The sequence below is a fragment of the Artemia sp. Qi Xiang Cuo genome, chromosome 9 (assembly GCF_049724085.1).
Source record: "Artemia sp. Qi Xiang Cuo chromosome 9, ASM4972408v1, whole genome shotgun sequence".
NCBI lineage: Eukaryota > Metazoa > Arthropoda > Branchiopoda > Anostraca > Artemiidae > Artemia > Artemia sp. Qi Xiang Cuo.
In genome coordinates this window covers 25,117,969-25,145,105 of record NC_142802.1, presented here as the reverse complement: position 1 = coordinate 25,145,105, position 27,137 = coordinate 25,117,969, and the positions used below count along the sequence as shown (strand labels likewise).

At 35.5% G+C, this 27,137-nt stretch overlaps 1 protein-coding gene across 1 annotated transcript in view; it reads right to left on the bottom strand.

Annotated features, from left to right (window-relative positions):
• Nucleotides 1-13,505, bottom strand: part of Rbcn-3A (rabconnectin-3 alpha) — a 179,519-nt gene extending 166,014 nt beyond the window's left edge. The window contains exons 1-4 of the mRNA XM_089094941.1: nucleotides 13,401-13,505; nucleotides 9,394-9,795; nucleotides 1,222-2,017; nucleotides 878-1,122 (exon numbers count right to left, since the gene is read on the bottom strand). Of these exons, the coding sequence (XP_088951067.1) occupies nucleotides 878-1,122; nucleotides 1,222-2,017; nucleotides 9,394-9,795; nucleotides 13,401-13,505 (1,548 nt within the window). The remainder of the gene's footprint in view (nucleotides 1-877; nucleotides 1,123-1,221; nucleotides 2,018-9,393; nucleotides 9,796-13,400) is intronic.
• Between the last annotated feature and the right edge of the window lie 13,632 nt (nucleotides 13,506-27,137).

Here is a 27,137-nt window from a genome sequence, read left to right as displayed (position 1 = left end):
AATTAAACTTGTGTATTATAACGACCACAGAGTTTCACCATTAAATTCTCTTCTAAAATCTCTTCAAAAATCATCTTTTAAAATGTCTCTAGCTGTTTCGCCGAAATAGTTCCATAACCTGTCTAAAACAGTTTCGCCCAAATAATCCCTAACCGTAATTCAGCGTGTTCCTTTTGTTTTTGGCATCTCTGCGCTAATGCATTTCAAATTAATAAGAAACCTGATTCCCGCGCTAAAACAATTCATCGCTAAGATGTTTCTTGGAGAATTGTTTCCATGGCCTTTGGCTATTAATATCCTTTGGAGTTCGACCAAAAGAGTTGTTTCCGAGGCAAAGACATTAATGACTTGGATCTATTCCTGGAGAATCGTTTCTATGCGAAAATTTTTAAAGTCTGACAGATGATGTCATTGGTTGATTGATCTGTCAAGAAAGGGGAAATTAATTTGTTGTTTCTAAGGGGAATTATTGATTAACGATAGGTGAATTGTGGTCGACAGCACAGGTGTTCCAAGGTCGATGTTGTTGTTGTTGTTGTAAGTGCACGCTCTCAGCGAATGTCAAGGTCGATGTTGTTGTTGTTGACACCTTGGAAATTTAGGTCATTGACCCCATTAACCACGTGTTCTCCCTAATGACTCTATGCCCATATATGGTGTACTCGTGGGAGCTTTAGGGTCGGTGTTGTTGTTGTTGTAAGTGCACGCTCTCAGCGAATGTCAAAGTCGATGTTGTTGTTGTTGACACATTGGAAAAAGAGGTCATTGACCCCATTAACAACGTGTTCTCCCTAGGGAGGCTATGCCCTTATTTGGTGTACTGACAGAGTTAGACTAAATTGTAGATGGCAGCAGGGGTGAGGGATGGGGCCTTTACCCCCCATTCTACTTCCATTGCTTTAGTCTGGCGGTTTTTGGGATAAAGCAGTTGGTGCACTAACGGTGCAACAGTCTTTGTCCGTCTTTTACAAATTATTCCAGCTACTGACGCAGTTATCCTATTTTTTCTGTATTCTAGCCATCTGTCGTCAATAAAATTTATTTTAAGTCGTATTGCTTCTTCTATTTCATAAATTTCTAAGTCAGCACACTGAACACGGTCCAGAAAATCACTTTTTGCATCTTCAAGAGAATCAAGATCTAAATCTGGAACACATGCTTTCGGGCCGTAGTTTTTGTCGGGTTTCGAAACTTTCTGCGTAAATCATTTTCCAAACAGACGTCTTTTAGCTTTCCAAGTCTGCTTGTTTATGGCCCTTCGGGCCCGCTGCTCAGCAAGTCGCTTCAACAAACGACTTGGTGTAGATCCTAAACTTCTGCGAAAAATATTCAAACGGGCAGAATGTCCCTTAGAATATTTTATGCCCGCAGCGGTAACACGCGTTGTGTATCGGGCTCTTTTTGTCACCATTATGTTTTTTCCCCCGATAAGCTTAGCAACTATGCTCAAAAAATACTCTGCAAGGTTGCTAGTACTGTTTCTGATGAGAAATCGAGCTCTTCTAGTTAAAGTGTCAAAGGCTGAATACACATGACTAAGGAAAATATTGCTTGGGGCACCTTCTTCGCTGAATTCAACAATTTTTCCTGCCATTTTGCAGCATTCTGGGCACTGTCTATGATCACCGCGAAAGAAATGCAATGGTATCGCTTTCAGCTCATTTACAAGGTCTTTGACCCTTTTCCCTTCTTTGGTTGTGCGTACAATTACGTTTCTTGCAAAGTCGTACATTTTCTTTGTTTTTAAACCACTAAGAAACCTCCTGCATTCGGGGTTTTCTTTTTGCTTCATGTAAAGCCTCTTTTTTAGGCACTTACATGCATGGTTGGCACACTCAATTTTTTCGATATATCTTCCGTACGGTACTTTGGCTGTAAGCTCTGCGTGGGTGCTGGAGTCACCATCAGTGATAAATCTAACATATTTTAAAGAGTGCATAGTTGGAGCGATTAGAAATGCCTCGACTAAAATATCAGATCCATACTTGTGCTCGGTCCCTGCCAGTTCATAAAACACCTATGGTCGGGAAGCAAACTGTTTTCATTCCTTCGATGCTTCATACAAATGCAACAGTATTTATTTCTAATCCCAACATGTAGAAGCTTTTTTGAATAAAAACCAATGACGACTCCATAACCAGACAACGCAGAAAACCTATTGCCATAGCTTCTAGTGCACCAGCCACCACCGACTATAACACAAGTCTCCACTGAACCATGCATGTCGGTTTTTTCGCCTGCTTTAATAGCCATTCTGCGCTCAATCTTGCCATTGTTCAGTAAATATTGATGAAGTGTTTTTTTTCAAGTAATCACCAATGTCCATTTCATATTTTATAAAAACTTTTTGTGACATACAGTTTAAACCAACTGTAGAAAAAAGCTCCTGAATTTGGGCATGACTCATACCAGTGTTTATTGCACCACCTACTGCTTCTTTGTTAACGTTTATTGTCCCTGTGCTGATCTTTCGTCCTTTGGCTACTCTTTCTGTAGTAAAATTGGTTCTTTTTTGCTTTTTTTCATTCTCTTTTTCTTCTGGCTGTAAATCTGATTCCAAACTATGTTATTGGCGAGACGGTTTCGATGTCTTTTTCGGCGCTGGTGGCATTTCAGAGTGTAAAGTAACCTCTTCACTGCACGATTCACATTTGAAAATGAAACGTGAAAGTAATCCAGCCCTGAACTCTCTGTCGAACATCACATTTGCGATAAGTTATATGTCATGGTACCTGAAACAAGACATTGGCTAAGAATTTGACATTGGGGGGGGGGGAATTCATGGGATGAGACTAAATTTGTCACAGTAGTAAAAACGGAAATTAGTATAGGAGTCCCCTCCCTGAAAAAGACCCCTCCCCCGTGAGACACCCCCCGAAAATTAATACCCCATCCCTTGTTGGTTGGTTTACAATACATTTTGACTTGTGATAAAACGACTAGAAATTTCCTTGAAACTGTAGAATGGGGTTCTCTATTTATCTTGTAGTTACGGAGGGAAGGATGATTTTAATGCTAAAACTTCCCAAGTCTTAATAAACACTAGTGTAAAGAGCGGTATTTTAAAAGGTTGGTAGTTCCCCACATATTCTGGATAATTTTGTTCCATCTGCGATTAGAAAAGGTTCAGACTTGGATTAAAGGGAGCAAGGACTGATAAAAAAATTAGCTTCAAGTTATTAGGCAAGTAAAAGGAACAATGGATAAGATTATGGGTAACGACCAGATCAAGAACCTTTTGGGTAGCAGAAAGTCTTGTTCCTAAATTTTAAGGTCGATAGCTTGAGCTCTTGGTTTCAAAATTAGTAATGCACTTTTTCATGTGATTTTTGGGTCTTTGCAATCATCCCTGGCTTCAAATGGTAGGAACTTCGGTACATAGTCGATATTGTATTTTATTTACGGGAAACAAGAAGTATTACATGGATCCTTTGGTTTCGTACGGATAACTATCCCTTTGTCAAGCTGTATCTTGGTCACCCTTAGTTAAAACATGCGAATATCTCAAATGGTAGCCTCTAAAGCATGTCCCATACTGGGATTCCACCTAAAAATCAAGCAAATTTATTGCAGCAAATCAAGGCGTCCGTGAGTCCAAGTCTTTATTTATGCATTTTACTCTGACACACATCAAGCTTAAATCCAACAATCAATAAATAAATAAAAGTAAATTGCACTCAAGTGCAGGGGCACAAATTTTCGAAAACATCGGAAAGGGTGAGAACTCCTTGTTTAATAAGAAAATAAGATACCCGCATATATTTTTTTCAAGATTTAAGAGAATTTTAGGTAGGCTACTTGTTTGGTACAGTCGTGACCACTCAAGTGTTTCATCCATTGACACATTGTAGAACCGGTTTTTTTCGCTAGTTTCTTTCAGCTTCTCATTAGACAAGACAAAGAGAAGTGACATAATAGATGTGAACAACATAATTTTGGCAATATATTTGCACCTAAGGGGGGAGGGGTGTTGGTAAAGTATTTCGACAGCGTTAAGTTAGAAAACAATTTTTAATTCATAATATTGAAAATAATTGTGCCTAACACATTATGCTTGCAGACCCGTTATGCTTTACTCCCCCCCCCCCGAATAAGCAAATATATAGCCCAAATTTTTTTATAAAGTATTATATTTTTATCATAATTAGGTATATTCAATTAGGATTGAGCGTCAGAGAAACAAGTTCTACTTAGATGAAGAATATTAGGTCAAGGTTCAGGGGTGGATCCAGGATTTTTTTTAGGGGGGGGGCGCAAAATAGGTTGATCCAAAAATTTTTTTAGGGGGGGGGGCAAAATAGGTTGATCCGATAAACTTGCGTTAGGAGCAATTTTAATTAACGCAAACTTGAGTTAATTAAGTAAATTACACTACTTTAGACTACGCTAGGGGGGGGGGGGGGTACTCCCCCCGGATCCACCCCTGTCAGGGTTATATCGTACAAGTACCGATTTTTTTCTTTTTTTTCTCAGTAAAAATACTAAAAAACAGTAGTTTCAAATCTAGTACGGAAAATACCCATAAAATGGCACTCCAGCATAAGCGTTAAATAGGTACTCGTTAAGAAAGTGGTAAGTACTAGAGAAGTGAAATTTTGTTAATGCTAATGAAATAAAACAAAATAGGATGAAAATATAATAGTTCAGAAACAAATTTGAGCTATATATTTGCACATTAGGGGGGTGGTAAAGCATAGAATATATTAAATACGTAACCTATGTTTATACAGCATCCAGGCATTACCCGATAAAATGTCTATCCGTTCTAGCAATACAATTCTCTTGTACTTACCGCTTTCTAAATAAGTACCGTTAAATTATTCTGAACCTCTACAGTTCTTTGTTTTCTCTTTTTTTTGGAGAGGGGGGGGTGGTTAATGTAACCATCTTTGGGGTCAGGCTGGGAAACCATATTATTTTTCTATAAAATTAAAAGTTCTTACTAACATATGTTTGATTCCAAGATCTTCTTAGCTTTTCACATAATAAGGCACATTGACTATCCAACGAGCAGTCTTCAAAATTTCAGAAGTTAACTTGCGGCCACCTGTAATTGTTTTTAGTCTCGGTGGTTCTATAATGGTTTCCTCTTGCATAGATACTTCCTCCAAGTCAAGCAAATACTTTGGAAGTCTTGGTCTTCCACGTCTCACGTAGATTTGTTTTAACATGTTTTCCCTGCCCTTTTGCACGTTAATTAAATTAAGTCCTCGCTTTTCCCATAACTCAAAAAGTTTTTCAATCTCTTGAATAGAACTTGCTCAATCCTTGATATATTTCGATTGGTTTTGAACAACGGCATACAGCGGATACGATATGTTTATCCAAGTTTAGTGGTATCATGCACAGGACACGGCGAAGGTTAATTGCAACACTGACCCGAAAATTAAACAACCCTTGTTCAACTTGAGATGAGATGAGATAATGAGATATACATTTATTAAAAAAGAAAACAAACACTATTCGCCTTTCGCCTGCCAAGAAAGACAATAAGCTTGAAAGGGCAAGCGAGGTTATCACTCTCAGCTAATTAAAATAACATTCATACCTTGCTACTCAACACACAAGAAAATTATCGGATGAAGGAATAAATTAAAAAAGATATAAAGAGGAAAAGACAATAATTAGATAGAAAAAAAGAAAAAAAAAAGCAAGCTAAATCGGGGAAATACCTTAAATAGAATGACAACCTGGAGTGGGCATAACACCAAATTCACTCGCGAGATAAAAGAAACTTCTTTGCCCGTGACTGGAAAGCCGAAAGACTAGGTGCATTTTTCACACACTCGGGCAATATATTCAAAACATGGGGACCATAATGTCGAATCAAAAAACATGCCCGAGTGGTGCTCCTAAACTCATGAGTTAAGTCATCAGCTTTTCTTGCATTATGATCATGAAGGTCTCTATTAAAAGTAAAAATATTTTCAAAAGCAGGGGTGAGCAGCTGATTCAAATATTTATACGAGAAAATCGCGACTTGGTAATCTCGAATTTGGGATACATCCATTAACTTATTCTTTTTAAAATGCTCATAAGCAGGAACCTCATCAGAATCATCAAATTCAGATAATAATTTTACAGCTCTATTCTGAAGTTTTTGTACTCTTTTGAAACATGTAACAAAATTACTTGCCCATATAGAGCATCCGTAGCTAATATATGGGTAAAATATAGAAAAATAAATCATTTTCAGGATCTTTTTTGGGACTAGATTTTTAATTCTTCGCATCACCCCAAGGCCTCTGCTTAATTTTTCAGCTGTTGCACTTGAATGGTTTTTCCACGACAGGTTTTCATCAATTAAAAACCCCAAATACTTTGTTGTTGCTACTCTCTTTATCACATTTTCTTGAACCGTGATATGGTCATTTCCAGCACTAGAAGAAAGTCTAGGAAATATCATGAAAAAGGTTTTAGAAAAGTTTAGGGTTAACATATTTTGCTGAGAAAAAGTTAGAAATTCAGAAACTGCATTATGAATTTTATTATATAAAACATCAAGTGAAGGCGCTGCCAGAAAGAGCAAAGTGTCATCTGCAAACAGGATGACACCAGCCTCTGACAGGTAATGTTTCACTCGATCAATGAAAATAATGAAAAGTAGAGGTCCCAAGATTGACCCTTGTGGGACCCCACACTCTACTTTCTTTTTTGAAGATAAAGATGACCTATTCTGAACTATCTTATACCGTTTGTGTAGATACTATTAAAACCACTCCAGACTTGAACCCTTCACCCCAATCGAGTCAAGAGCTTGAATAAGCTCTGAGTGGTCCACCGTATCGAACGCTTTTTTCATATCCAAAAACACAGCTTCGGGTATGAGACCAGCTTCAAATGCATCACTAATCCAATCAACCAATTTCAGAACTGCTATATCCGTAGATAGCCCTTTTCTGAACCCAAATTGATTTTCCATTAGAATTTTATTCTTTTCAATATAATAACTTAACTGGGCATGCACCACTTTCTCATATAACTTAGAGAAAAATGGGAGAATAGATATAGGTCTTCGATTCGATGGGTCATCTTTTTTCCCTCCTTTATGAAGAGGAATCACTCTTGCAATCTTTAGTGCTTCCGGGAAGACTCCAAGATCTAAAGAAAGGTTGATGAGGTGCGTCAACACAGGTAAGACACTCGTTTTTGCGGCCTTTATGAGTTTCAGGGAAAAATCGTCCATCCCGCTAGAGCTTGACTTCATCGTACCCAAGAATCGTGCCACTTTCCGTTCCGAATACCTTGCAAACTCAAAGGAATTCTGACTTACAGGCTGTCTTTTAACGACAGATCCAAAACTCGCAGATGTGTGTAGTTTAGCCCGCGCTTGATCGCAGAGTCTTTTTCCTTCATTTGCAAAATAACCACACAGAAATTCAGATATGTCTTGAGAATCGGTAAGACGACCTCCTGTTGTCTCCATGACTCTCACCTCCTCCTTACTCTGAAATTTACCCAAAAGTTTATTTATTGTTTTCCATGTATTATTCATATCCCCTTGATTTTCATGAAATTCATTTTGGAAATAAAGTTTCTGAGCATTCCGTTTTACTGAATTTAAAATATTCGGAAATCTTTTCAAATCTATAAAATTATCTTTTGAATGGTCCTTTAAATAATTCACATAAAGTTTGTTTGTCTGCTTTATTGAAACTAAAATAGCTTTTGGTATCCATGGTTTCTTAGAAAAATTTCTATTAGGGTTTATTCTTCGCAAGGGACATGTTTCATTCATTACATTCGTCACTATCTCACTGAATAGGTCATATGCAGTATTTGGACACTTTTTCTTTATTACACGCGAGAAATTTGTTTCATCCATCATATGTGTGAAACTCTTTAGGTTTTTATTATTCATTTCACGGTAAAACGAAGTCCTTTCATTTCGTTTATTTTCCTTTGACTGATTTAGCTTTATTTTACTTATTAAAAGAAGGTGATCCGAGCCGTCGGACACGACCAAATCTGCTTGCGATCTTTCAAGCAATCCACCATTAACGAAAAAATTATCAATTAAAGATGCCGAGAGATGCGAATCCGAGTTGGAATAGTCACAAGAGGAAAACTATCATGTAACACCATCATATTAACAAAATCTGAGATATTCGCTCTTTTTAGTAAATCTACTGTATATTAAAATCTCCCATCATACATTTGTTTTTGTTTTCATTATTAGTTTTGTCTAACTATAGTTCAAATTCTTGAAGAAAAAAACAAATATCACATGATGGATTTTTGTAAATCAATCCCAAATCAAGTTCCTTTCCCCTTCATTTTTTATTTCAATGAAAAGTGTTTCGATCCTACCTTCAAGCCACAGGGAAAGGTCATCCCTAACCCAATATTGGGTACCTTCACTAATCAAAAGGCCTAGACCGCCCCGCTCCATGGTTGTCCGTTCTCTTCGCTCGCAAATATATCCTGGGAAAGAAAAACCCCATGGCAGTAACTTGCTAGAAACAAATGTCTCACAAAGGCCTACAATGCACGGCTTCTTATCTAGCGAACTTAAAATCTCACATAAAGAAGAATATGCCGTTCTTAGACCTTGACAATTCCAGAAAACGATCGTTCTTTCTGCACTCGCAGGATTTGAATACTCATAAAGATTATTTGGATTCACATAATTACTAGGGCGACAATTCAACGAAAAATTATCTATGCATTCATCATCCCCCGCAAGTGTGTCACGAGCTTGGCTTCCAAGAATAAACCGGTTTTTTTTCGAATTCATTCAAAGGGTCATAATATATATTCGCACTCATTGAAGAGGGTGATTACCTTTACGACAAAAAAACATACTGATAGGCAGAAAGAAGAAGGAAAAAAAAAGAAAAAAAAACGAAAAAAAAAACAAAAAAAAAAACGAAAGGAACGGAAAATTTGCCTATAAAATAAAAAAGGGAAAACAAGCATACAAGTAATTAAACAACACAATTTACACAAGACAAAATTATATGGTCAGATTAGGCAGACGAACCACTTCAGCCATAGCTCAAATTTTACGGTTCTCTCCCACTGAGTTTTTTCCAAAAATTGTCCCGTTATTCGACCAAACATTTCTGTTTCCAAGCTTACTCTTAGCCAAGCCAAGAATCTGTTTCTTTTTTGATGTTAGGTACTCGGTGACAAAATTCCCGACCGAGCAAGCTTTGACTTACATGCAAACACTTTTCTTGCAATTTCAGCAGATTTGAACGTAGCCAACACAAGCAAAGGACGCTTTTTTGCATTTACAATGGTGTCCGAATCAGTATAATTTGCTCGAAATTTAAATACAGAAACTATTGCGGTCGAAGAAAAATCAGAAATTTGCATTTCATCTGTAATCACATTCAATACACACTCAGAGATGGGAAGACCCCCACTGTGGTCAACACCATGAAATACGAGCTGATTCAGTCGTTTTTCCTGCTCTATATCATCAAGACTTGCTTCAAGCTGTTCAACCCTATTTTCCAGGGCTGGGTTTGCGTTTTGAAGAGCCCGTAGTTTGTTTTCAATCTCATCAAACTTAGCCGAATACTGAACGAGTATAGAGTCGTGAATCTGAGAAACGATAGAGTTAACCATATCCGCACTATTTGACATTCCAACTTTTTTGCAAACTTCTTTTTCAATATCATTCCGGATACTGGATTTAAGTGTGTCCAAGTCCGATGAAACAGAGTTTACTGAATTCACCGATGTATTTGGTAAACTCGAACCAGTAATCACAAGATGCTTATGAGGAAAATCAGCTAATTCCGCAAAAGCGTTCGCAACGCCTAATGCATTTTTCTTCTTAGCCTCCTTTGAAATAGTTTGTGTTAAAGATATTTACAAGTTAGTATGAATTTTATTAAAGTTATTAATAATGTTTTCTTGAACAAAGCCAAAAGAGTTTTTGTATAAAAATGCATTTAAAAAATTGAGGGAGTATACGAAAAAAAGGTGAACCTGACCAAATGATAGCCATTAGTCTCCCAAATCAGATGAAGATAATTTCTTAAACCACATTGGCCTGACATCACATAAAGAAAGAAAAACGAGCAAAAATGGGGTTTTTATAGGTTAAATGAAAATACTGAAAAAACAAAGCGAATATTTTTAGAGGACAAACGCCTCTCTTCTTCAGCGCGAAACGAAACGATGTATCCAAGGAAAGTGCCGAATAGAGAAAAAAAAAACAAAAAAAAAAACAAAAGCAGAAAGTCAATGTGAAAAGAACCAAAAAAACAAAGAAAAAACCCAAAACTTAAAAGATGAATAAAGTTGAATAAAAGCAAAAAATTAAAAGAATTAAAACCAAATACCTAACAACCATAAAAGCGAGTTATTCGCCAATATCCGCGATTTGCACAAAATCCAAAAAAATATGAACTGCCATCGACGGATACTGTTGGTATTTATAAATTTCAACAGCTTCTCTGTAGTACTGGACAATACCTTTGTCATGCGAAATAAGACTAGCTTGATTAAAAAAAATAGTGTGGTCTGGTTTTTCAAAAATGTGCTCTGCAAGGGCAGAGTCAAAATTTTCTGGTTTTTTCCGCTTTTTGACTGTATTATCAATTAAACCAGAGTGCTGAGTTAATCTATCCATGATTCGCTGGTCAGCTCTTCCGATATACCTAAGACCACAGCAAGGACTTCTGTAGACACCGGAATTTTCACCCATCGGAATGGGGTCTTTACCTTCATAAATTTGGGACCTTATAGTTTTTCTGGGTCTGTAATAAGTGTAAATGTTATTTTTCCTTAGATTTTTGAAATGTGGTCTGAAACCCTTTTAACGTATGGGAGACCAAGATAAACTGAATTTTCCCTGTGATTTGTGTTTTCTGTGGAACTATCTGATAATCTTTTAATGTGTTTTGCAATTTCAGAATTAATTAAACTAATTGGATAACCATTTCCAAATAAAATATATCTAAGGTGGTTGAGCTCTAAATCCAAGAAACGTGTTGACAACTCCTCTTTTCACAGCAGGAGAATGATTAGAGGAATAACTTAAGTAACGGTCATTATGGGTGGGATTTCTACAGACACTAAACTCGAAACGTGAATCATTTCGGTACACCAGAACATCTAAGAAAGGAAGACGCCTCTCTATCTCTGATTCATGAGTAAATTTCTGTTTTGGATCCCAGGAATTGAGCAAGTGAAGAAAAGAACCCAGAAAAAAGAACCCAAAAAGACTCGTCACCATGCTCCCAAAAATAAAAAATATCATCTTTAAAACGAACCCAAAATTCAGGTTTACAAAAACTTTGCAAAATAGCCCTTTCTTCAAGGTCTTCCATGAAGATATCAGCCTATATTGGAAAGGGGGCATCCATTGAAAGCCCATATTTCTGTTTATAAAAAATGCCTCTATAATGGAAGTAAAAAGAAGTTCTGTTACAAAGGGCTGTAAGCGAAAGAAGTGTCTGATTCGAAAGAGTAGATTTTTCTGATATACATGGGTTTGAATTAAGTTTTTGCTCCAAAATCAAGTCTGACCTTTTGAGGATCACAATTGGTATACATTGAATCTGCATCAAAACTGCCAATTCTTGTATTTGGTTTAACCGAAACTTCCTTTACCTTGGAAACAAAATCAGCGGAATTTTTAATATAGGATTTTTTAGCCTAAATTAGTGGGCGAAATATAACTGATAAGAATTTCCCTATTTTTGCAGTAGGAGAATTAAAAGAAGAAACAATGGGTCGAAGTGGATTACCGGGCTTATGAACCTTAGGAAGACCATAAAAGCGAGGAGATGTGCAGCCGCTTGGGTAAAACCTTTTGTACAACTGATCTGTGATTTCACCTTTTCATTTTAGATAAGAAAGCTCTTTTCTGACTTCTTGGACAAATTTTCTGTAGGATCGGCAACTTATTGTTCATATGTGTTAGAATCAATTGAAATTTTTCTGACTTTTTTTTAGTAATCATCTGAATCTAATACAACAACAGTATTGCCTTTATCGGCTTTCGTAATAATCCTGGAATGATCTTTATGTAGTGCGTGTAAGACCAAGTGTTCATTTCTACTAACATTTTTTAAATTTCGACGATTAACAGAAGACGAATCCGCAATCTCTCCAATATCCGCACGAGAGTCATGAAAAGCCCCCTCTGTGTTCGCGATAATTTCACTATAAGGTATTTTCGAAGGGGTTATCTAAAATTTCAATCCTTTCGACAGAACCTGATTTTGCTCTGTTGTAAGGGGCATGAAGCTGAGATTTATCACAGCAGGACCAGGATACGCATTTGGGACAAAAGGTGGATTATTAGAGAGTTTTTCCAACTTTAAACGGTGTAATTTCTCGGAAAGTCTTTGTCTAGAAATCCTAAAATCATGCTGAAAAGAATTTTCAGCAATAGCCTTAATTTGATGAAAATCAGCATAAGAAAGCGTACATAATATTTCTCGCTCTAATGGTTTCTGGTTTTAATTCTTTTAATTTTTGGCTTTTATTGAATTTTATTCATCATTTAAGTTTTTGTTTTTTTCTTTGGTTTTTTTGGTTCTTTTCACATTGACTTTCTGCTTTTGTTTTTTGTTGTTTTTTTTTCTCTTCGGCACTTTCCTTGGATACATCGTTTCGTTTCGCGCTGAAGAAGAGAGGCGTTTGTCCTCTCGAAATATTCGCTTTGTTTTTTCAGTATTTTCATTTGGCCTATTAAAACCCCATTTTTGCTCGTTTTTCTTTCTTTATGTGAAATCAGGTGAACCACAATTTAAGTTCTCTAATATGTCTGTTTCTTTAAACAAACAAAATTTCTTTAACATTGAAGAGATAGCCAAGCGACTTGGACTGCTTTCGCCCCATGATTCCTTGATTTTTCAAATTCACCCTTTTTCGAAAAGCGGGCAAGTTTTCTCACCCTCGTAACTTTTGATAAGTAATACTGAGCTTAATGGATCTTATATATTTAGAATCAGCATGATAAAACAATTCTTTTGATGCGTATATCGATATAAAAATTTCCTATTTTAGAGTTTCGGCTACTATTGAGCCGCATCGCTCCTTACTTCTAGTTCGTTAAAACAAACTGTTTTAACCAAAAGAACATTAATTATTGAATTTTACTTATAAATGAACCCTTTCTCAACATTTTACGACAACTGAGTCGGTCACCGCTTGGGGGAAAAAGAGGGACTATAAGTCTCTCACATAAGGTTTTCAACGTTAAGCATTCTGGTAATGCAATTGACCTTTCAATCCGACGTCACTCCCAACGGCTTCAGGCTCTTTTCTAAATTTTATTAAATTTTTTATTGAAACAAACTTTTGCCATTAAAGTAACTCGAATAATAGCTACCATTCCTAAAGCAGCTTTAGATTACAATTTTTTTTCATCACACACATTTTGAAAACGTATTTAGACTTCCAGTTACTATGGGCTGTGGCGCGCTCTTTACTAAATTGCGGGTAACGCTGCAAACATGATAAACCTCAGAGAATACTTCCATCAATGGAAATTGTACAATTAGTTTCACTTCGGCTAGGAATCCCATAGCAGCCATTTTAGCTTTCTAGAAATGAAGCGTTTCGTATTGTTCATGAAAATGGATTGTCAGGAAAGTACGCCTTAATAAAAAGGATTTATATTGCTTTTCTATTGCCTGTACTTTGAATAAAAGACACATTTTTAAATAGAGACTACTGATTTGGTATTTTCTTCAAGCTTTCTTTAATATCTAAGTTTCTTTCAGAACACGCCTTGTCCATTTACTGAAACCAGCTCCAGAGTTTGGAGTGCATGCTCCAAATTATAAAAATACGTTACAAGTGTGTGAAACTAAGAAGCTTAAAAATTATTTTATCTTACAGTATATGATTTCGTCCCTGACCAAAGGGTCACTTCATATGAAAGGGGTGGTAACAGGAACTTTGGAGGGGATTCATTCAATTGAAAGCTGAAAGTTCTACTACCCTCTTAGAGTCAAACGGGATTGGAAAGCAATCTACCCCCATCCCTCCCCTTGTATTTTGTTTTTTAATTTTTGTTCCCTGTAACCTCTAGGGATATCTGACCAAAATTTTGAGATAGTAATTTTGTTCAAAATCAAACAGCGTGATAACGAACTGTAAGTAAAGTGCGACCCGGCTCAATAGCAACCGAAACTCCAAAAAACGGAATTTTGATACCAATAGATATATCAAAAGAATTGGCTTTTTATGCTGCTTTCAAATATCTATATTTCATTAAGTTTGTCTTACTCATCGAACGTTATGAGCCTGAGAAAATTTTTCAGATTTTCGAAAAAAAGGAGAAAACAGCCCCTAAAAGTCAAGTGATCTCAATGAAAATCACACCATCAGATTCAGCGTATCAGAGAACTCTACTATATAGGTTTCAAGCACCTATTTGCAAAAATGTGGAATTTTGCATTTTTTGCCAGAAGAAAGATCAGGAATGCGTGTTTATTCGTTTTTCCCCCCAGGGGTGATTCTATCGACCAAGTGGTCCTTGAATATCGAGAGAGGGCTCATTCGAACGGAAATTAAAAGTTCTATTGCCCTTTTAAAGTGACTGAAAAGATTGGAGGGCACTAGGTCCCCTCCCCGCCCCTTTTTTTCCCAAAATCGTTCAATCAAAATTTTAAGATAGCCATTTTGCTTATCATAGTTGAAAGGCCCCCCACAGTCCCAGGGTGGGGGGTCATATAAAATTACCCCCCACAGTCCCAGGGGAAAGGTCTTTAAGTTATAAAATTCGCCCATTTTTTGCACATAGTTTTTGTTATTGTGTTTTTGGCATACATTTTCGGGTGGGGTGGGGGGAAAATTTTCTGCTGGGGGTTTGTCCAGGGGGGAATTTTCCATGGGGAGGGAAGTTTCCAGGGAGTGGACTTGTCAGGGTTAATTATACACTAAGGGAATTTGCCAGAACTCTTATACAAAATTATTTATATATGTCTTGCTTTCTCTTTCCCGTCTCACTTTTACGCGCAGAGTGGTTAAGAGGAATTGTTCGGGGTAAAATTTCATCGGGATTAAATTGTCTAGAGGATATTTCCGCGGGGAGGGGATTTCTCCGTGGAGGTGGTGTCAGATTTCCTGGCATTATTTAAAAAAATGATCAGAGATTAAATAAAAAAAGTAGTTTTTTCAAGTTCCATCTCCGGTGAAGTCAAAACTTTAAGTGATTACGCAGTCGACGTATTCATTCCGTATATTCGATCTCAGCCACAGTTTATAGAATTAGCAGTATGATTATACCCTATCTCACCCATTATAAAAACCCGGACCAAGGTGCGAGTGCTCCAGAGAACGTTTTTGCAGATATAAACATAAGCGGCATTAGATCTTTTCACGGGTAGACAAGTCAGATTTCTCTTGGACACGAAACAAGTGGAAACCCGCAATTACGAATAATGCACTTTGTAACCATTTCTCATTGATTGAAGGAAACAGACTAACCCGCTAATGTAGAAATAAGTGGGAGGAGCTTTTTGTTCGTACCGAGAATGAAGACCAGAAATGATCTGCGATAAACTTACTGGATAATTCTATAAACTGTGATCTCAGCTCAAGTAATGCGACACACTTTGTGTCATCTGGGACATGTAGGCTACATGAAAGAAACTGAAAAAAGAGCTATTCATTTAAATTTAACATCCCTTGTGTTTAAGCAGTCTTTCTTAAAATTTTATAATAAAAAGTCAAACTTTGGCGCAAAAAGCGTGGGTCAAGGGAGGGGCGATTCTGCTCTTTTGTTATTTTTGCTAAACCCTGCTCCTGATTTTGATAATTTGTGTTTGTTTCCAGTTTGATTTGATTATTCATTTTAAATTCTTTTCGCTTTAGGATTCGTCTATTCATTTGTGTTTGTTTCAAGTTTGATTTGATTATTCATTTTAAATTCTATTCGTTTTAGGATTCGTCTATTCATCTATCCGTCTCTGCTATCTTTAGGTTTGATGTGATTATTCATTTTGTTTTTGGTATCTTTTGGGATTTATTTATTCGTTGCTAGTAATTTCTGTTCGTCATAATCTTGAGTTACCCTATGACTTCATTTTCTAATTGTCTTTGTAATTAATATTGCTCTTTACTTTTCTCAGGAACGTTTCTTCTTTGAAAAGTGTTTTCAAAATTATTTTCTTTATTTTAATTGATTTAGTTTATTTTGTTGGTTAATAATAGAAATATTTTTCCAGTTTTTTTTTCAGTTTTCCTTTTTAAGAATTAAAATTTGCATCACTATTTATATTATCAACAAAATTTGAATATTCAGACAAAATCTTAAATAACAATAGTTCTTTGTAAAAATTTTTAATATTATTTGTACTATAGAGTTCCAATCGAATAGGTAGGGGACTTTTATTCCATTGGATTTAAAAATATTTGGTCTTCTATGTTCTATCCATAGTTTGGCTTGCTATTTGTATGTTGGAGAATATTTTTTCAACAACTCTTAATCCTTACACAAATAGTATTGTTTAATTTACTTTTATGCCTCCTCAAGTTGACCTGAAAAATAAAACTTAATACCATTCCCAAATTTTTTTATCTAAGCTCTTTGACATCCTGAATACACTTACACTCGTTTGGTTTATTTAAATTGTAAGAGCAGAAGCAGTGATAGTAGTAGCCCTAAAAGTTTCACCTTAATACTCTTAGCATTATTAGTTACAGTAACTGTACTGGTACTTTACACATAGTGCCTTCTAACTAGTTGAAAATTCACGACAACTTACCATTAAAGGTCTAACTTAATAATGTAACGCGTTCTTAAGATACCTTTTGGTTTGTCATCTTTTTGGGAATCTATATACTCATAGTTACTTAGATTTAGTTCAATCTGCCTGAATATTCCGTCAAAACATCACTTTAATACCTTTAGCTTGCGTATTAGTAATAGTTGTAGTAGCAGTACTAGCATTAGTAGCAGTATGTCTATAGTATCTTTGGTTTCCTCAACATTCCGTTCAACACATGTTGGAAGTTACAAATTATTACCGTCAACAGTTTCAGAAGTATTGCTGATACGTCCTCTTGACAACCTGTGTGGGTATAGTGTGTTCCAATTTATTTAAATACAGTTTCAATGTTCCGCAACTTTTTCGCTTTAATGCCCTTAACTTTAGAACCAGTGGCAGTAGTACCAGCAATAATAGTAGCAGCTGTAGTAGCAGTTGCAGTAAAATTAATAGTAGTAGTTCTTATCTTTAGTGGCAGTAGTAATAACAGCAGTTGTAATAATAGTAGCAGTAGTACTAATATGAGTAGAAGTATTTGCAATAGGATGCAAATATTGTCTGTTGATTAGTTTAACATCCCCCACAATAAACCCTATAAGTTTCAACTTCACACACCAAACTGTTCTCAAGATGTTGCTGATGAGCCTTTTTGACAACTTGCATACAGACGGCGTGTTGTGATTCACGCCGACTTTATAATTTTACAGTGAGAGAAGAAGGCGATACTCAAACCCTTATTTTTAGGGATTTTTCTTCGTTTCAAGCTTGATTTGCATATTTAATTTAAGTTTGACTCGTTTTAAGATTTATTTATTCATTTACATTAATAGCTACAGTATGTTCGTTTGCATTGATTGTTTATTTAATTTCTGTTCGTTTTGAGTTTCATTTATGCTTCAATAGCAAAATATTTTTTTTCATTTTAAGCTTGATTTTCATATTCAATCTAAGCATTACTCGTTTTAAGATCTATTTATTCATTTATATTATTGCTTGTATGTTTTTTGCTATGATTGTTTATTTAATTCCTGTTCGTTTTGGGTTTCATTTATTCTTTAATGCTAATTTCTGGTCGTTTTAAGTTTGAATTTTAACAGGTAAAATAAAAGTTTTTTTAAATTAATTTTTGTTTTGATTGCAAATAATTTCAAGTTTTAAAAATTCTTTATTTCAAAATCAAACCTGTTTTTTGAAAAACCAAATGTTCATCAAAGTATCAAAACTGGTATCGAAGTAACAATATCAAAGTAAAAAAATGGGTTTGTGTCAACCTAGGAGTTTTTATTATCTGATATTTTTATCAGATAATGGATATCTCAAAATGGATATCTCAAAATTTTTATTGGGTTTGGGGAAAAAGGGCAAGGGGGGGGGGATAATTGCCCTTCGGTCTCTTTTGACTCCTTAAAAGTGAACTAGAACTTTCTATTTTCAATCAAATGAACCCTCTCTGAAGTTTCAACGAGCACCCCTTTCATAAGGATCATACACGGCCCCAGGATATAGCTTAAAATACCTGCCCCCCGGGCCCGGGGGGGGGTTGTGTCGACGCCGGAGTTTTTGTTATCTGACCTTTGAACTATTTTAAAAAATGGCTATATCAAAAGTTCTATCGGATGGGTTCCGATACGATACAACGGTTCCGAATCGAAAAAGAGGATGTGGGGGGGGGGGGGTAGTTGCCAACGGATGTCTTTTGACTCTTAAAAAGTGAACTAGGACTTTCATTTTCCAGTCAAATGAACCCTCTCTGAAGTTTGTACGATCATCCCTTTCATAAGAACCATATACGCCCCAGAACAACACTTACATCGCCTACCCCCGGGCCCTGGGGGGTTGTGTTGACACCGGAGTTTTTGCTATCTAATTTTTGAACAATTTTCAAAAAAATGACTATCTCAAAATTTTTAGCGGATGGCTTTGGAAAAAAGGGCGTGAAGTGGGGGGGCTAGTTGCCCTTGAATCTCTTGACTTTTAAAATGTGAACTAGAACTTTCAATTTCCAATCAAATGCCCTCTCTATGAAGTTTATACGAGCATTCCTTTCATAAGAACCATACATGCCTTTAGGGCATAACTTAGAACACCTTCCCCGGGCCCTGGGGGGGTTGTATTGACACCGGATTTTTTTCTTATTTAACCTTTAAACTATTTTTAACAAAATATATATCTCTAAAAATTTTCATCAGATGGGTTTGGAAAAAGACAGCGTGGGGGGGAGGCTAGTTGCCCTTGGATCTTCTTTAAATATTCAAAAGTGAGCTCGAACTTTCAATTTCCAATCAAATGAACCCTCTCTGAACTTTATACTAGCTTCCCTTTCATAAGAACCATATATTCACCAGGGCATAACTTGCAACGCCTGCCCACAGGCCCTGGGGGGCTGTGTTGACACCTGAGTTTTTGTTATCTTACTTATGAACAATTTTTAACATAATTGCTATCTCAAAAGTTTGATCGGATGCATTTGAGGAAAAAGGGGCTTGGGAGGGGGGGGGCAACTAGCCCTCCAATCTCTTTTGACTCTCAACAACTGAACTAGAACTTTCAATTTCCAACCAAATGAACCCTCTATGAAGTTTTTACGAGCATCCCTTCCATAAGAATCATATATTCCCCAAGGGCATAACTTACAGCGCCTGCACTCGGGCCCTTGGGGGGTGTTTCCACCCGGTTCTCATAGTCATAGTTCTTATCGGATGGGTTTGAAAAAAAGGGTATGGAAAGGGGGGAGGGGGCTAGGTGCCCTCTAATCTCTTTTGACTCTTCAAAAGTGAACTGGAACTTTCAATTTCCAATCAAATGAGCCCTCTTTGAAGTTTATTCGAGCATTATTTCCATAAGAACCATATATGCCCCCAGGGCATAACTTACAACACCTGCCCCTGGGTGTTGTTTCGACACCGGATTTTCTGTTATTTGATCTTTGAACTATTTTTAAGAAAATAGCTATCTCAAAATTTTTGTCGGATGTATTTGGTAAAAAGGGCGTGTGGGGGGGGGGGGTGGATGGGTGGGCTGGTTGCCCTCCAATATCTGTGGACGCTTAAAAAGTGAACCAGAACTTTCAATATCCAATCAAAGGAGACCTCTCTGAAGTTTATACGAGCATTCCTTCCATAAGAACCATATATGCTGCAGGGCATAACTTATAACCCTTGCCCTGAAGATTGTGAAGATTGTACCTTTGAGAGTGTCCTGCTCAAAGGTATAATTTCCAGAGCTTTCAACTGCGTTGAACAAAATGGCAATCTCAAAATTTTCATTGGATGTGTTTGGGAAAATGGTGGGCGTGGAAGGGGTGTTGGTTGCCTACCAATCAATTTCGACTAATAAAAAGGGCACTAGCCATTCAAATTTCCAATCGAATGAGCCCTTTTTGAAGTTTCTACGACAACGCTTTCTAAAAAAAGCCTTATATACCCGCTGGGCATTACTTACAACCCTTGCGCTAAAGGCTGTGGAGGGGAAGGGGGGGGGGGTTGTTATACTAAAAGACCTAATTTCCCGAATTTTCAACTACGTTGAACAAAACGGCTATCTCAAAATTTTGATTGGATGTTCTTGACAAAGCCTTCTTGAAAAACCTTATATGACCCCAGGGCACAACGTGCAACCCGTGCCCTGAGGCCTGTGGGGGGAGTGTCCTCCTCAAAAACATAATTTCTATCGGGAAATCAACTATGTAGAACAAAATGGCTATCTCCAAATTTTGATTCGATGAATTGGGGAAATTGTGGGTGTGGAAGGGGTGCTAGTTGCCTTCTAATCACTTCTGACCCTTAAAAATGGCACTAGAACTCTCGATTCCCTATCAAATGAGTCCCTTTTGAAGTTTATACGACGACCTCTTCCATATGAAGTTCCTCTTGGAAAAAATAAATAAATAAATAATAATAAAACCTTGGAGCCGTATGGCCTTTACTATAGGCAACGCTACTATATATATGTATATATATTACTATATATATATATATATATATATATATATATATATATATATATATATATATATATATATATATATATATATATATATATATATATATATATATATATATATATATATATATATATACATATATATGTTATCAGAGGCGTTGCTTCTGATAACAAAAACAATACATTTTACAAACAACTTTGACATGCACTTATTATAAAAAAAAACCGCAACACAAAGTTGCAAAAATTGTCTTATTAAATTGGTAGACTAATGTATGTCCAAATGCAAAGGTGTCGACAGGATGCGGGTAAGGACACTGTGTATAAATAATAGAATTATATTATCTAAATACAGTGGGTAAGGATGACCATAGAAGACCAAATATTATGACCAATAAAAACCATACTATTTCTGTTAGGATTAAGAATTGTTGAAAAAGTTTCTGAAACATAACTAATAGCAAACCAAACTATGGATTCTTGTATATATATATATATATATATATATATATATATATATATATATATATATATATATATATATATATATATATATATATATATATATATATATATATATATATATATATATATATATATATACATCCATGAAAAACATCAAATAAATTGACTAACACTCATAACCATCCAAGAAACATCCATCAAAGTGAGAAAAATCCTGTTTTATCATTCTCAGCGACAAAACCCATAAAAACAGACATAAGTTGCTGTTGACATCCATGAAAAACAACAAATAAATTGACTAACACTCATAACCATCCAAGAAACATCCATAAAAGTGAGAAAAATCCTGTTTTTTCAAGTGAGAAAAATCCTGTTTTTTCATTCTCAGTGACAAAAACCATCTCCCCCGGAGACAATTCTCATGGAAACAACAAATCAATTTCTCAGAAATTCACTTCCCCTTCGATTACGCAATCAATTTCTCGGAAATCCATTTCCCCTAGGGAGGCTATGCCCATATATGGACTCCCGTTCGGACTGATAGCACAGGTGTTCTCCCTGGGGATTCTATGCCCATATATGGAGCCCCGTTCGGAGATACATTCTTTTGATAACCGAATTATGTACTGATTGGAGTCAATAAGGCCTTTCTACTAGGAGCAAAATAAAAACTTAAAACGACATAAAACATTATGTATATGATTGGGTTCATCCTTTAGTCAATACCTCGCTCTTTAAGCCAAAGATTTTTTAGTACTTTCATAAGAGCTATTTATTCTAATTAACGGCATTTGTGATTAAGGGGTCATTTTTAAAGAATTGGAACAAAATTCAAACTTTAGTTTAAAGAGCAAGGTATCAAACAGTTCGTGCTAACAAACTGTAAGTAAGGAGTGACCCGGCTCAACAGTAACCAAAACTCTAGAAAACGGGTTTTTGATACCAATAGATACATAAAAAGAATTAGATTTTTATGCTGATTTCAAATATATAACTTTTATCAAGTTTAGTGCTACCCATCAAAAGTTACGCACCTGAGAAAATTTGGCTGATTTTCGAAAAAAGGGGGAAAGACCCCCTAAAAGTTATAGAACCTTAATGAAAATCACACCACCAGATACAGCGTATCAGAGAACCCTACTGTAGATGTTTCAAGCTCCTATCTCCAAAAATGTGGAATTTTCCATTTTTTTCCAGAAGAAAGATCACGGTTGCGTTTTTATTTTTTTTTTTTTTGTTTTTTTATCAGGGGTGTCAGTATCAACCCAGTGGTCCTATAAAATCTTGAAGGGGCTCTTCGGAACGGGAATTAAAATTTCTAGTACTTTTTTTAAGAGACCAAAAAAATGGAGGGCAACTAGGCCTCCTCCCACGCTAATTTCTTTCCCAAAGTCTCCTGATCAAAATTTTTAGATAGCCATTTTGTTCATCATGGTCGAAAATATGATAAAAATGTCTTTTAGGATGAATTGATCCCCCAAAGTTCCCTGGGGGATTTATTAATTTTCTTAAATATCATCACTTTATCATTTTTTTTTTTTTTTTTGTTAATTATAAAGAATTTTACTTATTAGTTTATTGCGTGGAGTGGTTGTCCTTATAGTGTGTGGGGCTATAGTGACGGATCTTTCCATGAAGGAAGTTTTCATGGGGGAAGGGACATTGCCATGAAGGGGGCGCCGGACTTGCCAGCATTATTTATTGGTTATTGGGAAGTATACAACCATTTTCAGGAAGGATTTTTTCTGGAGGGGGGGGCTAGAGGAGGGGGTTACTCTGGAGATTATTTCAGTAGAGGATGTTTCTTTGGGGTAAGGGACATTTCTATGAAGGGGGCGCCGGATTTCCAAGCATTATTTAAAAAATGAGCAGAAATTAAATAAAAAAAAAAACAAGTTTTTTCAACTGAAACTTAAGAAGGAATATTAGAACTTAAAACAAACAGAAATTATCACGTATGTGAGGGGTGTTCTACCCCAAGTCAAGACCTCGCTCTTTACGATACAGTTTTTTTAGTGATTTCAAAAGAGCTATCTATTGTACTTAAACGGCCTTTGTGATTGAGGGGTTTGTGAATCAAAATTTTTTTTAACTTTTAACGTAAAGAACGTGGTATTGACTAAGGGGAGAACCCCTTCATATAAGTAATAACATATACGTAATAAAAAAAACAATAAAAAAACAAGCGATACGGCTCAATAGTAATCGAAACTTTTAAAAACGAAATTTTGATGTCAATAAATGTATCAAAAGAATGTGTTTATAATGCTGATCCTAAATATATAAATTTTATTAAGTTTAGTATTACTCATCAAAGGCTACGAGCCTGAGAAAATTTACTCGATTTTTTAAAGAGGGGGAAACATCCCCTACAAGTGAAAGAATTTTAATGAAAATCACACCGTCAGATTCAGCGTATCAGAAAACCCTATTACATAGGTTTCAAGCTCATATCTGCAAAAATCTGCAACTTTGTATTTTTTGCCAGAAGAAAAATATACGAATATAGAAGTAAGTTGCGTAAGTTAATTTGTAGACATCTATTTAGCAAAAGAAAAGTAAAATTTTTATGCAAATAAAAGCTGTATTAACTAAAAGACGATCAGAAATTAAAAAAAAAAACAAGTTTTTTAAACTGAAAGTAAGGAGCGACATTAAAACTTAAAACGAACAGAAATTATTCCGCATATGAAAGGGCTGTCCCCTCCTCAACGCCTCGCTCTTTACGATAAAGTTTGACTCTGTCTCACAACTTTATTTTTTAAAACCATAAAAAACTTTAGCGTAAAGAGCGAGGCGTTGAGGAGGGGACAGCCCCTTTCATATACGGAATAATTTCTGTTCGTTTTAAGTTTTAATGTCGCTCCTTACTTTCAGTTTAAAAAACTCGTTTTTTTTTATTTAATTGACTAAGGGGCGAACCCCCTAATATACGTATTAAAAATATAAGAATATAGAGGTTCGTTACGTAAGTTAATTCGTAAGTTACGTATATTTATTACTAATAAAAACGTTCGTAAATAAAATTAAACGGGTTTCGAGAAAGCCATTTAACCAAATAAAAGTAAAATTAATATTCAATATTTTTTTTAATTATTCATGTACGGTGAGCCAAAATCAAAACCTGCATTAATTCAAAAACGTTCAAAAATTAAATAAAAAAAACACATTATTTTAACTGAAAGTAAGGAACGACGTTAAAACTTAAAACGAACAGAAATTATTCCGTATATGAAAGGGGCTGTCCCCTCCTCAACGCCTCGCTCTTTACGCTAAAGTTTGACTTTCTCACAACTCTATTTTTTTTTTAAACAATGAAAAACTTTAGCGTAAAGAAACTTTAGAGTAAAAAAATTTATTCCGTAAAGATACGGAATAGTTTCTGTTCGTTTTAAGTTTTAACGTCGTTCCTTACTTTCAGTTTAAAAAACTTGTTTTTTTTTTAATTTAATTGTTAAAAAATATCCGTCCGACGCTTCGGCATTGCTCAACATAACTGAATGTTGGGAGTTCATATCTTAGTTTTTGTAAGTAGGCTATTGTTTTGTGCATTTTTGTGTATTTAATTTTTTTTCATTTTTATATACTTTTACTTTAATTGGCATACATTTTTCTATTGCTTTTAGAAAAATGTTTATCTCTAAGCTTCATTAAATAAAAAAAAACAAGTTTTTTCAACTGGAAGTAAGGAGCAACATTAAAACTAAAACGAACAGAAATTATTACGCATATTAGGGAGGTTGCCCCATCCTCAACACCTCGCTCTTTTTTTGGCCCTTTAAAAAATCTACCTATTGTTCAAACTACCTTTCAAACTACCTAATCAAACTACCTTTGTGTTTCAGGGGTTGTTTTTAAAGAAATGGGGCAAAATTTAAGCTTCAAGAGTAAGGTGCTGAGGAGGGGGCAACTCGCCTCATATAGTGAGAATTTCTGGTTGTTTTAAGTTTTAATGTTGATCCTTACTTCCAGTTGAAAAAAACTTTCTTTTATTTAGTTTCTGATCGTTTTTTTAAGTAACGCAAGGATACTTGGCTCCTACTCCATGGAAAATCCCCTTTCCCACAGAAATATCCTCTGGGCAATTCAATCCTGGCGAAAATTTGCCCCGGACAATTACCCTTAACATCTCCACGGCTAAAATTGAATCAGAAAAGAAAAAGCAAGACATGTAATGAAATTTCGCATAGGAATTCTGGCAAATTCACCCAGTGGAAAATTTCCCTAAAAATTTCATTCCCTGGGAACTTTCCTCTCCATGAAAAATTTTCCCCTTGCAAAATCCTTCCAGCAGAAAATTTGTCCTCCCCTTTCCACTCGAAAAATGTATGCATACTTCTCAATAACAAATAAAACAATCGGTAAATCTCATAACTTAAAAACGTTTCCCCAGGGGCTGTAGGGGGTCATTTTATCTTTAAAGACATATTTATTGGGCCTTTCAACTATGCTGAAGAAAAAAGCTATCTCAAAATTTTGATCGGACGATTTTGGGAAAAAGTGGCGTGGGAGGGGCTTTGTTGCCCTCCAATTTTTTTGGCCACTTAAAAAGGGTACTAGAACTTTTCATTTCCGTTAGAATCAGCCCTCTCTCGACATTATAGGCCCACTGGGTCGATACGAACACCGTGTTTTTTTGGAAAAAAGGAAACAAACAAACACGCATCCGTGATCTTATTTCTGGCAAAAATTTACAAAATTCTACATTTATGCTTATATGAGCTTGAAACCTCTACAGTAGGGTTCTTTGATACGTTGAACCCGATGGTGTGATTTTCATAAAAATTCTATGACTTTGAGGGAGTCTTTCTTTCTTTTTTCAAAAATCACACATATTTTCTCAGGCTCGTAGCTTTTGATGGGTAAAATTAAACTTAATGCAACTTATATATTTGGAATCAGCATAATAAGCCAATTCTTTTGATATATCTATTGATATAAAATTCCGTTTTTAGAGTTTAGGTTACTATTGAGCCGGGTTGCTCCTTATTTACAGTTCGGCACCACGAACTGTTTGATTACCACTCAAAATCCAAACAGAGATCATTGAAATATTGATCGTTTTTATCTGTATTAAATAAAAAAAACAAGTTTTTTAAACTGAAAGTAAGGAGCGACATTAAAACTTAAAACGAACAGAAATTATTCCGTATATGAAAGGGGCTGTCCCCTCCTCAACGCCTCGCTCTTTACGCTAAAGTTTTTTATTGTTTTAAAAAATAAAGTTGTGAGACAGAGTCAAACTTTAGCGCAAAGAGCGAGGCGTTGAGGAGGGGACAGCCCCTTTCATATACGAAATAATTTCTGTTCGTTTTAAGTTTTAATGTCGCTCCTTACTTTCAGTTTAAAAAACTTGTTTTTTTTATTTAATTTCTGATCGTTTTTTAGTTAATGCAGCTTTTATTTTGGCTCACCGTCATTGAATAAGTAAACAAAATTTTCAAAAAAATTTTAATTTTCTTTTGCTAAATGGCTGTCTCTAAATTTGGTTCTGACGTAATTTAAAAATTAACTTACGTAACGAAATTCTATATTCGTATATTTTTCTTCTGTCAAAAAATACAAAGTTGCAGATTTTTGCAGATATGAGCTTGAAACCTATGTTATAGGGTTTTCTGATACGCTGAATCTGACGATGTGATTTTCATTAACAATTTTTCACTTTTAGGGGATGTTTCCCCCCTCTTTAAAAAATCAGGTGAGTTTTCTGAGGCTCGTAGCCTTTGAAGCCTTTGATACTAAACTTAATAAAATTCATATATTTAGAATCAGCATTATAAGACCATTCTTTTTATACATTTATTGACATCAAAGTTCCGTTTTTAAAAGTTTCGCTTACTATTGAGCCGTATCGCTTGTTTTTTTTTTATTGTTTTTTTTATTACGTGTATGTTATTACGTATATGATGGGGTTCTCCCTTAGTCAATACCACGCTCTTTACGTTAAAAGTAAAAAAAAAATTTAATTCACACACCCCTGAATCACAAAGGCAGTTTAATTAGAATAGATAGCTCTTTTGAAAGCACAAAAAAAAAACTGTA